The sequence below is a fragment of the Asterias amurensis genome, chromosome 1, assembly GCF_032118995.1.
Source record: "Asterias amurensis chromosome 1, ASM3211899v1".
In the NCBI taxonomy this organism is placed as follows: domain Eukaryota; kingdom Metazoa; phylum Echinodermata; class Asteroidea; order Forcipulatida; family Asteriidae; genus Asterias; species Asterias amurensis.
In genome coordinates this window covers 34,302,001-34,317,016 of record NC_092648.1, presented here as the reverse complement: position 1 = coordinate 34,317,016, position 15,016 = coordinate 34,302,001, and the positions used below count along the sequence as shown (strand labels likewise).

Here is a 15,016-nt window from a genome sequence, read left to right as displayed (position 1 = left end):
GAGGGAGCCGTTTCTCACAATGTTTTATACCATCAACCTCTCCCCAATACTCGTCACCTAGTAAGGTTTTATGCCAAAAACTATTTTGAGTAATTACCAATAGTGTCCACTGCCTTTAATCGCTAAGCAAAGTGTGAACAGCACAACACAAAAAGTGTGAAGTCACAATACAAATCACTATGGCCCGTTTTGAAACCACACCATAGGCTTTGGATTCCGCTTCAGGCTCCGACCTTTTGTCTGAAGCCCTGAGCGCGTAAGCAAAGCAAGTGCAATTGTTAAAACAAAAGGGCCTCTGATAATAATGACAACTCATCTTAAGCTGAATCTTATCTCTTTGTGAAATTGGCCCAAGAGTTTTTTAAATTTTTGTTATGGCAGTAAAACAAAATAATTAACAGGAAATCTGAAAAATTCCATGCTTGCAAATTTCATTTAAATTAGAATTTGAATTCGTACAAAATAAATTTGGTTACCTTTTCTCCAAGTTCACTCAAAGCTTTCTCGATCTCAGCATAGTTCATACCGCCTACATCGCGCAGTACTGGTACAACCAAACCCTGTGTTCAAGATAAATGTAATGACCAACTTTACTCAACATCATCACACAATATAACGTCACTGATACGACAAACTAACACATTTTGTATAAACCCACAACCTTTTTTGTAGTTTCCAGGTGTTTTTTGTTTGATGGTCCTTTGCCTTGTAACAATTGTTTGGTACATATAATTGTGTTGTGCTTAGCAACTTTTTCTGCTTAATTAAGCAGCTCTATAAAATAAGGCCAGGGCCCAATTTCATAGAGCTGCTAACACAAAAAATTGCTTAGCATGGAATTTCTTCCTTGATAAAAACAAGATTACCGACCAAATTTCCATTTGTTGCATATTGCTTGTTACTAGTATTCAGCTGTTGTTTGCTTATCCTGAAAATTACTTGGAAATTTGGTTGGTAATCCTGTTTTTTTTTCAAGGAAGAAATGTCATGCTAAGCAAATTGTTGTGCTTAGCAGCTCTATGAAATTGGGTCCTGGTCTGAAGAGCGATCGTGTTATAACAATAAGCAGCTATCCCATTCTTACCTTTGGAGTTGCAACAGCAACACTGATGTCAATGTAATCACGGTAAACAATTTCTGCCTCATCAATCACTAAAAAACAAAACAGAAACAACAAAGTTAGCATGGCATAGTTTGGATCTAGTCTGATTACAAGTTGTCACTTAGTTTGGTTTAAGAAAAATCTTTGTGTCAGTGCAACAACATTGTGTGCCTTAATTGAGTATAAAAGTGCCATAATGTGTATCTTTTTAAAATAACACATATCTCCAATAATAGCATTAAATCAAGTCTGAAAGTACTATGTTTGTAAATTGTGTGTTAAAATATCCTGGATGTACACATGTACCAAGATCCTTGGCTACACAGGTTGAACGACTTCCGACTGGCGCATCCGAAAAAGATATTGACAAAATAGGGGAACACCCAACATAGGGCTCAGATGTAGACCGCCAGTATGCTAAACAGGATGTTACAGGTTCAAGTAAGGCTCTAGTAAGTTTGTCTTTGTTCAACCCAAAATTGTTTAAAATTTGCTCAGTCGCATTCCCTTGTTTTCTTCAAAAGACCTTGCGAAGCACAGATTATACAGTAGCTATCAGTCACACATCATGTAGGGATAAAACCAATACCACTGACACCGATTAAAATCGATTCAATTGCTAACTTGTCTGGACACTATTGGTAATTACTCAAAATAATTGTTAGCATTAAAACTTACTTGGTTATAAGCAATGGACAGCTGTTAATAGTATAAAACATTGTGAGAAATGGCTCCCTCTGAAGTAATGTAGTTTTTGAGAAGGAAGTAATTTCTTACTAAAACATAATTGAATCCGAGACCTCAGCTGATGTCTCAATTCAAGCATCTTGTTCGACAAGGGTGTTTTTTCATCCATTATTCTCTCGCAACTTTGACAACCAATTGAGTTCAAATTTTCACATGTTTGTTGTTTTATGCATATGTTGAGATACACCAAGTGAGAAGACTGGTCTTTGACAATTACCAAAGATGTCCAGTGCCTTTAACACGAATCTTTGTGAAATCGGTCCCCAAACGAGTAAACCTACCTGCGTTGACTTCTGGCATAGTGCTTAGGCCATGTGCGGCTGCTTTGATGAATGCCGACATGAAGCCTAGCTTAAGATTATGCTTCTTCTGAAAGTCTTCTCTGTGCTTCTTACGCATCTCAATGATGTTGCTGTAAACACAAACATTATCACAAATGATAACTTGAAAAGGTGGCATCTTTTTGTGGTATTGGGAAATAAAGAATTTACAGAATATACAATTTAGCAACAAATTTAGAAATAATCATGGATGGACAGTCAGAAGGATTCAGCGAAATTTTGAGGAAGATTAATTGTTTGTCAAGGTCTCAGAGTAAACTTTCATAGGAAATTGTCACTGGTTTTAGGCCAGCGGGCAAACGTTTATTTTGACCCTTGAATGGGGTAGGGTGGGGTGGGAGAATGAGCATCAGTGTGATATGGGGGGGGGGGGGGGGTTCTATGCCCTTTTCCTCCCTTACGTATGCCAATGAGTGGAATGGAGAGCTCTTTTAACTTCAGAAATCCAATGAGTGTTTAGGATTTAGTGATGTTTGGAGTCAAATTGAAAACCAGAAAGTAGAAGGAAAGGATAGAAACCAATCATCATTACCTCATGTCAATCTCATTGAAGGTAGTCAGCATTGCTGCAGTGTTCTGAGCATCCTTCAATCGCTGAGCTATTCTCAGACGCATTCGGGACATTTTCACCTGAAATAAATATTATGTGAAGATAGATGTTTTGTTTAATTTTGACAAAACATTCTAATTTATGGTTATATGTTTTAAAGTCCAACCCCTCCAAACAATCCGTCGTGGCCGAGCAGTTAAAGCCATTGGACACTTTCACTAAACAGTATTTTCCAAAGGCACATACTTCGTGTATAACAACTTATATATAAAATAACAAACCTGTGAAAATTTAGGCTCAATCGGTAATCGGAGTTGGGAGAAAATAACGGGGAAGCTCACCCTTGTTTCCGCATGTTTCGCCGTGTCATGACATGTGTTTACAGTAAATCCGTAATTCTCGCTATCGAGAATTGATAATTGTTTTAATGTTTTCTCAAAAAATAAAGCATTTCATGGAATAATATTTCAAGATCAGTCTTTCACCATTACCTTCTGTAAGCCCTGTAAGTTAATCTGTGAACTTTTTTTTTTTTTTTCCTGTTCCGAAAGTGTTTAATGGCTTTAAGAGCGTCGGACTCAAGCTCAAGCAGAGTGTGGGGTTCGAGTCCTGGTCCTGGCAATTGTGTCCTTGAGCAAAGTACTTTACCACAATTGCTTTGTCCTTCAGATGGAACATTAAGCCGTAGTTCTAGAAATGGTAGTGCGAATAACAGATCCCATAACACCAATCCTGGAAAAGTAGGGTGAACCCCAGTGTCTCTGGTTCACATTCGCAAGCAGTTTAGCACCCTTGTTAGGTTTCCTTGGGCTTGCAAAATACAGTGAGTAAGTTCACTTATGAGACGTCTTTCGTTTCATTACCAGAAATATCATACACATACGGACTGGCAATGAGGTCACAAGAGCACATCTATCCTCCCGAAGCCAAAGGCCTGAGGAAATAAGTTCCTCTTTTTGTCAAGTGTGGATAGATGTGCACTAGTGGCCGAATTCTGCCAGTCCATATGTGATTCATAACACACCTAAATCCATAATATAAAATAAGAAAGAAAACAAACACAGGGTTTTATTACTAAGCTGCTTCAACTCAACAGTTAACTCATGAGCACTTAAATCATACGCAGTTCAACAATTACAGGAATGTTTTTAGTTTCCCTAGATTCAGTCTATTAGTTGCTGTTTACTGGTCACATCATGAGAGGGCGCTGTAACCAGTCACCAATGTTTAAGTGTATTGCCCGGCTCAGGAACAATTTTGCGCAAATTATGTGCGCGCGATGCGTTGCCGCACCTCATGTTCAAGGTGGTGGAAATCTCATGCACTAGGCTATATTAGTTAAACCCCATGTGAAGGTGTTTCGGCCAACCAGAATACAGAACTAGCAAGAGGTGTTTTATAAATAAAAACTCAAATTACATTGCTTTCAACTCAATCTGAATATTTGTGTGTGCGCCAGCTAAACAAGAAAGTTTCTTAACCAGAAACTTTGTTTCTTTTAGGCAATAGACCGATCCATTAGGCTCCGCCCTCGACGCACATGAGAGCAAGAACACGTGGGCTTCTCCAATGCCTTTCTGCACAACTCTGCCGTGCGCGCCAAGATACGCACACGCATGTCGGACCTTATTTGTTAGACCTTCGTTGCGTTGTGATTGGTCGCTACGCATTGGGGCGGAACTTAATGGATCGGTTTATTCGATGGGCTTTATCTGGTTAGGCTTTTTTCTATTGTCGATGTTATGTTTGTTATTTTTATGCACTTATGCTTTTATACCTAGTCGCGCTATCTTCCATGAATCCAAAACATGATTCAAAATGATGCATTTGAAATGTTAAGACCATAAGTTCTGGTTTTTGTTGTGTTTTTGGTGTTTTTGGTTTTTCCTGGAGGCAATTGCCTCCAAGCCCCTGGCCGTTGCCTTGGTGCCCATACAGATGCCCTTACTATGGATAAACCGTCTTGCCCTCACAAGAACAAAGTACCATGCCTGCAGTTTTCTTGAAGCTGGCAATTCAGACGGAACACTTCTCATATTCACAAACATAATTTCAGTAGCCACAATATGTTGTTTTTTTCCCCCAATGGCAATTATGTATAAGAATCAAGCACCACTACTCATCCTTGAAAAAAAGAAATTACTCCACTATTCCCCAAAGACCAAGCGTTTACATTTCAACACTAATCTGCATTTTGCTACATTAGAATAATTACCCACAATAGATTGGGAATCACTTAAGGGCAATTATGTATCCTCATCCAATATTGCATCACTTTTACTTACTCTTTGTTCTGTCCTGGCTCTGGTAACAGGTGCCCCCTCTACAACAGGTGCAGCCATTGGAGTCACTGATGCAGCTAAAAATATCAGGATGAAAAGAGAGGGGAAAAAAACAGTTTAACTAAAATTGTGTCTTGTGAAGCACGTTGACCTCAATAAGGCTTTAGAATCGTGTTAAGAAATTCAAAAGAAACAGACCCATAAAACTAATCACCCAAAGAATACATTATTAAACAATCTGCTATGTTATTACCACTATCTGTTACCAGCAAAAAACAGTCAACTTTTTACTAGACTTTCAAAATGTATATTCTGTGCATTAAGGAATTCTAAAGAAACAGACAAAATACAAATCTGCATAAGAATACATTATTAAACTATCTGTTTAAACGAGTTAGAAATAAACCACAAGGGAAACTAATTGTGTTAAACCAAAGATATTGACAATACAGGATGACCACCATCATGGGGCTACATAGTTCAAATGGTCATGTGCCGGGGTGAAAGGAGATTCTGTCCCCCAGGAGGTTCTGTCACCCTATGCGGCAAACTGTATACAAACTTCTTGTGATAGCGCCCTCTTTTGAGTCATCCTCCTTCAGGGCATATTAATTTCCCATATGGGGGACAGAATCTCTGGAGGACATGTATCCCTATGACATCAGCACACCAATCTGGAGGTGGCTGGTTCAAATCCCATTCTTCCATGTAACTGCATCCACAGAATGGAACAAAATACCTTCTTTCATTGAAGCCGCAAAATCCACAGAACAATTTCAAAAACTTCTGAAAACACATCTCTTCCCTGTTTAAGCTTTTCTCTTTTTCTCTTGCTTTTCAAACATTGTGTATGTAGCTTTTCTGATAAGATTTTGTTGTTTATTGTGCATTTTCAGTTTTTGTAAGCGCTGTGATATAGTTTTCTATGGGGAGCGTTTCTAAATACCTGTTATTATTATTATTATTATCCAAAATCAACCAGGTACACTGATTCTCAACTTTTGCCGTTGACTGTATTAAAGCGAACATGTACTCACCAGGTTTAGATGTCATAGGTGCAGTCGGCATTGGAGGAACAGGCGGTGGTGATGTGGGTATAGAACCCGCCACCGACTGAGTAGGTTGAGGTGGTGGCGGTGGGGGTGGTGTAGGTGCAGCAGTGGGTGCTGCTGTGGATGGGGCAGGTGCATCTGGAGCCTTTGGTGGTGGTGCATCACCTGTTTAAAAGAAGATGATAGTTAAGTAGGGTTTTAAGCTTTGCATGGTGGAAAACCAATATGGAAAGGTTTGCAGTAACACCATGCAATGACTACCTCTAAATGAGTTGGAGTGGTTCTGAACAAAATCATTGGTTTAAACTCGACGTTTCGCTCAGTATGCTCTGATCGTCTCCAGAAGACATCAAGATGATAGTTAACGTTATTGTTGGTGTGGGTCTCCTAATGTGAAATACTACTTGAATGTTTTAAAGAAGATGGTAGTTATCTTTATCATTGGTTTGGGTCTCCTGTATTGTTAACAAAATTACTTGATTATTATTATTTTTGTTTGATATACCAAAAAGATAAGATTATTTTTGACAGCTGATTTTGTCAAATAGTGTGGCTTAAAGAATATTCTTTACTTAAGTTTTGTGACATAAAATATTCTCAAATTTGTGATTCTAAGGTCCGTGTCACACGAGGCAACTTTTCCAGGCAACTTGGAGGCAACCAACTGCAGTGCATGCTAAAAGGACCACTTTAGTTCATATGAGTAAAATGTTCAACCAATGTTTTACGATCTTTAAGAGTGATGTGTGAACATTCAAATGTGGATGGACTATATTCTTGGAGACTGCCTTGAATTGGTTGCTTGTGAATTGCCTCTTGTGACATACCCCCTTAAGATATCTTAACAGATGAATTCCAGGAATGCTGACAAATGCATATTTTTGTTTATGCTTATACTTCTTTGCGGATTGATAGAATGAAATTGTATTCTTGTTCCTTGTGCGAACCTTCCACGCTTTTGAAAACTCTTCTATCTTCGGACTCATCTAAAATTCTTGAACACAAAAAAACAAATCATCATAACTGTATGGCCGCAAATGAAAAACAAACAACAATTATCACCCAGTTAAGCATATTTAATTGGATTGTCCCTGACCACAAGAATTGCCTACATGCATATCAACTGAAGACTTAATTAAGTCATTGGAAGTTAGTTGCAGCGCATCCCTAGAACCATACGTGAAGGCAGTTTTTGGCAGTTTCTGCTGGTACTTTTAACTGCAGACGTGGAGAGGTAATTTGGTTAGGACAAGGTGATTAAAGTGTCTGTAGACAGCCCTAAATGAACTCTACCAGTAATTTTGTATTTTATTTGTGTTTTTTTTCATTAAGGATTTTTTTTTCTCATTTGATGGGATGGGAATGAATTGTGGTGAATAGTACAAAACTCACAGAGATCAAATTACTATGAAAAATCTAATTGCAATTTCTTTAAAAAAAAAACCACAAGGACAAGAAATCCTGGTGTAAGTGTCAAATCGAAAAAAATACGAATCTTCTCGAATAGCACGAAAGAAAAATTACACAACAAAATTATCCAAATATCTTTCCTGCCAAGAATCAGTAAGCTGTTTATTACATTTGCATCTGGACGGATTGACCAGACTAGTGTTAAGAAGGGAGCCCGAGGTTACATTGAGAATACTATGAACAGATTAAAAAGGGTAGGGGCACCACCAGTAAAATGCAATAGACCTGCAAGTCTGGGTCACTTTTTTTAAATGGTAGTTAACTGCAGACATGAAAACCAACAAGGCCTTGCAGGAGTATCCTCGTGGAAATTAAATACGCTTATTTTTACTTGGTAAAAATAAATAACCAAGAAATATTTCCTGCAAGACACATGCATGAAATTTGGTCCAGAGACGAAATACAGAGGGGAAAGGACTTGTACAAAATGAACGAGTCAACTTGTCATGCAAACTTATCCCATGGCATCACATGGTACTATCACCCCTAATTTGTTTCAACTGTGGCTTTAAGGACTCCTTGGCCCTCAATGGTTGCCATCAAACATTTTGTGGTATTTCCGAGGCCACTAATTCGGTGCAAGTCTCCAACTCAGATTTTGATCATAGTTTTATTGATATTTACCCGGTAGCTGTATAAACTACTACTCATCCTAGCGTTGTGATTCGCTTCACTACGCGATTTTGTTTTCTTGTCATGTTAAAACAATAAACATTGCAATCAAAGTATCTCCAAAAGCTTAAATACATGCTAGTCTTGCTCAGTCCATTTCCTTTCTAATAACGTACTGTGTAAGTCTCATTCGTAATCAAACAATTTTGTTAGAATATTTGGTTCCCACAAACATTTTGGGAACTCTAATGTGGCACAAATTTCAGAAATCTGTTTTAATATTAATACTTACCAGATAGCTGTACTTTAAAGAGTTCTTGTCCAGCGATGACAGTGTCCCCGTCCCCTGCAAGGAATTCTACAATGATGCCACTTACTGGAGAGGGAACAGGTATTGACGTCTGTAAAACAAAAAACAAAGGACATCAGAGCAACCTGGCTTACATTTATCAACTTACTGTATCAACTACCAAAACATTAGTCTTAGCTTTCTAAGGGCCATGTCACATAAGGCCAATGCAAAAGGCCACTTGACGACAACCAATTCCAGAGCATCGAATTCAAGTTCTGGTGGTTCAGCCATTAAGGTGAGGTGTGGGTTCGAATCCAATCATGGCACTTGTGTCCATGAGCAAAACACTCCGTTATAATTGCTTCTTTTCACCAAGAGGTGAAGACGGGTGCAAGGGTATAGGTTAATATTGTGTTTGAGAAACCATTTAGAGCACCACGGCAGCTCTGGGCTGTATACTCACCAGGGAACTGAGAAGGATAACAAGAATATTACTGCCCAATGACCATGGCACTAATGTAAAGCACATTGATATTTTATTGTTAAATGTGCTATAGAACGAGCTATTATTTTTATTGTTCAATAGAAACACATTGGTTTCACAGGAACTGAATCAAACAAGAGGCAATTTAGTCAAATGGCTTCTTACTGCCCCAGAGAAAATGCTGTGAAAATTGAAGTGGATTGTTCTTGCTCCTTTGAGAGTGCTTGGAATGGTTGCTTGTGCAACTGCCTCATATGACATGACTTTATAATATATCAAAGTAAACTTTCTTTCAATAAACTGAGAAAAAATGACAGAGATAAACACAATACGTATGAGTACTTTAACAAGAAATACTACCTTATCAGTTTCTATCTCTCCGACAACCTCATCTTCGTTCACATAGTCACCAACGGCTGCACAGAAAACAAAGAAAGAATGATAGAAATACAAATCGTCTGAAGGAATATGTGACAGGGAGAATAAACAGGAGGCGCTAGGTTACAAGACCAACGTATGAACTGGTGAAAAAAAGAGAGAGAGAAAAAAGTATGGTCTTCCCATGAATTGTGGAAGTGTCGTGGCCGAGCGGTTAAGAGCATCGAATTCAAACTCTGGTGTTTCTGATCAGCAGAGTGTGGGTTCGAATCCCCAGCCGTGACACTGTGTCCTTGAGCAAGACACTTAACCATTGCTTCGTCCTTCGGATGGGACGTAAAGCCGTTGGTCCCATGTGTTGTGTAACGCATGTAAAAGAACCCAGTGCACTTATCGAAAATAGAAGGGGTTCGCCCCGGTGTTCCTGGTTGTGGCTGCTTAATGCACCGTAGCACCTTGTAAACCCTACTAAGGTGCTAAATAATTGGGTCTCAAAATTCATCATTGCAATAACCTATCTTTCTGAAAGTTTGTATATACTCAGCGCCTTGAGTAGATACGTGCGCTATATAAGACTTCGATATTATTATTATTATGAATAGAACTCGGCAAAATTCCAAAAAGGAATATAATGTTGAGTAAGCATATAAAAGATTTTTGAGTAGCAACTGACACGTTTAATGCAGCATTTTCCAATTCTATGCAAGGGAAATTGTTCATTACCTTTACATATATATGTATGTATAATAATAGAAGTTCATAGTCATTGGACCATAGCTGAATACATAACTTGAAGAAAAATAGTTAATGTAAAACATACCCCATATGGTAGAAAGGTTAGTGGAATATTCATAAAGTGCACAATGCAAAGCTACATTATGAGGATAAGCACATGTTAACCATATTGTGCACATAGCATTTCACACACAAAAGTTATTAATACTGCAGCTTCAGCTGATATAAGTGTCCTCACTGTTTATCAATTTAAGAAGCTTCTTTGGTTATTGAGAACCTAACACCATTAAATATCGCTTCTTATACAGTCCTACAATTAAGTTTATCAGGATAATACTTCCAAAAGTGAAATATGAGTAATTAATCATCCCTCAGATCTCATTGTTGAAACACAAACTCAACATCTCATGTAGAAAATAGCAGATGCTAAAATAAGAGCCACGGCAAATTTATACATCTTCCATGTCAGGATAAGTTTTAGCACTCATCCAAGAACAGCTTGTGTTTCCCGATAGTGTTACACGACCACATGTGGTTTTGACGTAAGTAAGCCCATCCCCATCTTGTGTTTGATATCGGCCTCCACGTCTTATATAACAAGAGAAGGAGCGACATGGGGCCAGACTACAAGATGAAAGTTGTCAGTGATACCTGTTGCTCACAAGATGGATGGAACAAACAGTCTTTTGGATCTGCCTGACTGATTTTGAGCATCCTGGGTTACAAGCAATTATTCGATTTGGTTTCACGACCAAGATCATCTTTTATTCTTGCTTGGTCTAGTTAGCTTATTGAAGCTTTCGGTGTTGACAATAAATCTAATTTCTTATTTAGAGCTGATGAAAAGATATATGAAAGAAATATGACAGGACACAACAGCTAGTATTACATGCAGACAGAAATTTAATTGGCACTAAAAAGCAAATTTACTGTTAGCAATAGTAATAATATTGGAGTCTTATATAGTGCACATATCCATAAGGTGCTTCAGGCACTTAAGACAAGTTTTTTAAGACAAGTTTTAAAGTTTTTATGAATTATATTATAACACCAATTTATATGTAGCACCTTATAAAAGTTTATAAGTTGCTGCTTAAACAGTGTAATTATCCATACGTAGAAGGAGGAATTAACAAGCCCACAGAATTACTGATAAGAGTCTGGACAAAATCTCCAGATTTTCTTCTTCAAGGATGGCGAGATCAATTGCTCTCCTCTGCACTCCTTAACCTCGTTGGGGGAGTGCAAAAAAACAAACCCAGAATTCCTCAAAATGTAATGTGGTTAAAAAAGAAATGAATTTTTTTGTTCACGGCAGGAAATTAACTACCGATGTGGCATTTATTTGATTTGATCATGCAATGCAGTTTGCACATATGAATCCACCAAATGAAACACGCTTAACCGTAATAAACAGTCAAATTTTATAAAACTGTGATTTACTTTCACTAGTTAGACTGATATTGGGAAGTTTGGTTCAGAGGAAGTACAGACACGTCTCCTTGATAATTTAAGGTAGAGGTAGATGTAGATCATAGCTCTTTTTAAATAAAGACCTGGGGTGGATTTCACAATGGTAGTCCTAACTTAGGACTAGTCCTAGGCAATGCTAAGAGATAGGACTGGTTCTAAGTTAGGACCAGTAACTCATCCTAACTTAGGACTCGTCCTATCTCTTAGCATTGTCTAGGACTAGTCCTAAGTTAGGACTACCTTTGTGAAATCCACCCCAGGGTTACTGGCAATATAGTGTAAATGGCGTGAATGGATCAAGAATGAAATAAATCACTTGTAATATAATGCAAGTCAGATGAAAGAAAAGTTGTAATGCATTTAGGCCTAACAAAAATACTTTTTAAATTGATCCTCTATGGTTTTGACCCTCTATGGGTTCTATTCTCTTTGCTTGAGTATACTTGTGTGCCAGCAGTTTTTTGTTCACAAGGTGTGCAACACTACCTCCAGGGGCCAGTTTCATAGAGCTGCTTAAGCAAAAAAATTGCTCGCTTATTTTACACATGTTACTGGCCAAAATTTCATCATGCCATACACATTGCTTGTGACTGGTATTTAGCTGTTGTTTACTTAGCTTAATAATTGAGTGGAGTCTTGGCCGGTAATCTAATTTTACTAAGCAAGGATTTTTTTTTGCTTAAGCGAATTTTTTTTGCTTAAGCAGCTTTATGAAATTGGGCCCTGATTGGAAATGAATTTATTATCATTCATCCAGATAACATATCTTACGTGGACGAGGAATCCTATTGTTTGATATTTCACCTCATTTTTTTCTTTATTCTTAATTCCCCATCCCCCACCCCCCTCGGGCATGTCATTTAGTTGTTCAGAAGTCATTAAATTGATAATGACAGATTTTGACTCAAAAGACCTTGCCTAATCACGAAAAGTAAAGCAAAGATGAGTGGGAATGTCTCACCTGAAATATTATCTCCAGGTTAATTGCCTTCTAAGGCCCTCCCGAATACAAAAGAATATGATTAATGGGCGATCTCGGCAGGCCATGGGCTGAGAATTATCTTTTGTGTGATGATGAAAAATTGAATCAATTGTCCGTTTATGTGAAGAGTTTTTATGAATAGCCCTGACTTTCTTGCAAAAAAAAAGAGATTATGGGATGTCGGAGTTGCTTACCCTTTTCCCACCTGACGTCCCCTTCTGAAACAGACTCTGCAAAGGGAGGCGTCTGCACTGTTTGAACCTCCTCATCTGCGTTTAAAACAGAAAAAAATAAAGCATCTGGTTTAGACGTCAACTATCAACCAGATATTGTTTTTAAAAACACGGCGCAAAACAAGGGGAAACAGAAAAACAAGGAAGTAAGACCAGGTAAAGCTGAACTGGGTTTCCTTAAATAAATAAGGGCATCGGAACAACCTCATACTACCAATATCATTTGTTCCATCAGAGAACACAAACAAAACCCAAACCACAATCAGAATCAACCGAAGACCACCACCCCCTGAAAAGTTGTGAATAAACTTGAACATAGTTTCTACTTACAGTATACAGTAGATGTTTGGAAACCTCTAGCTGCTGGGTTGGCAGTCACGATGTGAGGGTAACTTCTACACAGGGCTCTTGACCTGAAGAAAAAGTGAAGTTCATTTACACTTTTAATAATGATAACAATAATAATAATACTGCATAGTATTTGTATTGCGCCATATCCACCAAATTAAGGTGCTCAAGGCGCACCAGAGGGAAAGAGGAAAATCAGACAGAAAACACTCAAACTAATCTTAAAAGTTTAAACACCAAAAATATTATGAATTAGTCATTCCAGAGAGTGGGTTCAACATGCGAAAATGACCTACCATCCCACAATTTTCCGCTCTTTAGCACACACATTTTTTTTCTGTTCGAGTTGGTCTTTGAAAACCGTTTGTTATAAAATGCATATCGGTAGAAAAATGTAAAAGTAGAATACAATAATCCACACAAACATGCCTCGAAATTGCAGTTTTCCTTTTACCTCGTCGACTAACACAGTCGGCCATTTATGGGAGTCAGATTTTTCACACCCATAAATGGCCGGACCGTGTTAGTTCGCACAGTAAAAGCAAAACCACAAAATTTCGAGGCAAATTTGTGTGAATCACTGTATTCTACTTTTAAAACATCTTTCCAACCATACGCATTTTGTTTTAAAAAACAGTTTCAAACACTCTTTATAAACCAACTCATCCGATACAAGGCAACGTGTTCCTTAAATCATTCACAACCCAGCCCATGTTGGAATATGAAAAAGAAACAGGTCAGCAGATGAGAGTTGGCAAATCTTTAAAGTTTATTTTCAATCTTTTATTTGGAGCTAGATAAAGGTGTACAGTGAAAACAATAAATGACACAGACATTTCAAAACCAAAATATCAAATCACAAGTATTATTCAATTAAAGGAACACGTTGCCTTGGATCGTTTGAGTTGGTCTTTGAAAAGCGTTCTGTAACCGTTTGTTGTAAAATGTATATGGTTAGAAAGATATTGTAAAAGTAGAATACGATGATCTACACAAATATGCCTCGAAATTGCACGGTTTTCTATTTACCCTGTCGACTAACACGGTCGGCCATTTATGGCCGACCGTGATAGTCCGCGACGTAAAAGGAAAACCGTGCAATTTCGAGTGATACTTGTGTGGATCATTATATTCTACTTTTCAAACATCTTTCTAACCATATGCATTTCATAACAAACGGTTTCAAACGCTTTTAATAGACCAACTCGTCCGATCCAAGGCAACGTTTTCCTTTAATGGCAAGAAACTACATTACAGGTAAGATACTCAATCTTTTTTGTAAGATACATCTTACCCCAAGAAAACCCAAATCTTTTTGACCTTTCAAAAAAATGGAGCAAACAAATATGTTATGTGAATATTAAAATTAATGATGCTAAAAAAAGCTTTAAAAGAAATATAAAAATATAAAACACCAGCAAGTTTTTAAAAACAACTATTTGAAACAAGTACTGGTCAGTATTTACTACATGTTTCTTGGGAGTCATTGCTGGACCAGGCAGTTAAAGCAAAACAGGCACCAAACAAGGTCTTGTAAATGATGGTAATAATAAAAAGAAGAGTAATAAGATATAGAAGAGGTTTCACCACGCATCATCGAGTTCACTTCCCGCCTGTTTTTCCCGCCTTCGTGCATCACCGCTGATCCGCCGCCCAGTACTTAAGCAGCATGCAGCATCAGAGTCCAGCATTCTCCAGAAGACGATCAGAGCATACTGATTGAAACGTCGAGTTAATCCAACGGTTCTTTTCAGAACCACCCCAACTCATTTAGAGATTGTTATTACATGGTGTTACCGCAAACTCTTCTATATCTTATTTCCACCATGCAAAGTTTCAAATCCTACTTAAGAGTAATAAGAATACTTAATAACCGGAATGATGTAGTGCCAAATAAAATTTAAAAAACACAAAAAATAGAAGCTGTTGCAAACT

General features: G+C 37.8%; 1 protein-coding gene across 1 annotated transcript in view; it reads right to left on the bottom strand.

Annotated features, from left to right (window-relative positions):
• Nucleotides 1–15,016, bottom strand: part of LOC139937857 (dihydrolipoyllysine-residue succinyltransferase component of 2-oxoglutarate dehydrogenase complex, mitochondrial-like) — a 32,196-nt gene that overhangs the window by 5,688 nt on the left and 11,492 nt on the right. The window contains exons 4-13 of the mRNA XM_071933218.1: nt 13,064–13,146; nt 12,695–12,769; nt 9,293–9,348; nt 8,449–8,557; nt 6,060–6,239; nt 5,026–5,099; nt 2,723–2,820; nt 2,131–2,261; nt 1,085–1,152; nt 477–560 (exon numbers count right to left, since the gene is read on the bottom strand). Coding sequence (XP_071789319.1) covers nt 477–560; nt 1,085–1,152; nt 2,131–2,261; nt 2,723–2,820; nt 5,026–5,099; nt 6,060–6,239; nt 8,449–8,557; nt 9,293–9,348; nt 12,695–12,769; nt 13,064–13,146 — 958 coding nt within the window. The remainder of the gene's footprint in view (nt 1–476; nt 561–1,084; nt 1,153–2,130; nt 2,262–2,722; nt 2,821–5,025; nt 5,100–6,059; nt 6,240–8,448; nt 8,558–9,292; nt 9,349–12,694; nt 12,770–13,063; nt 13,147–15,016) is intronic.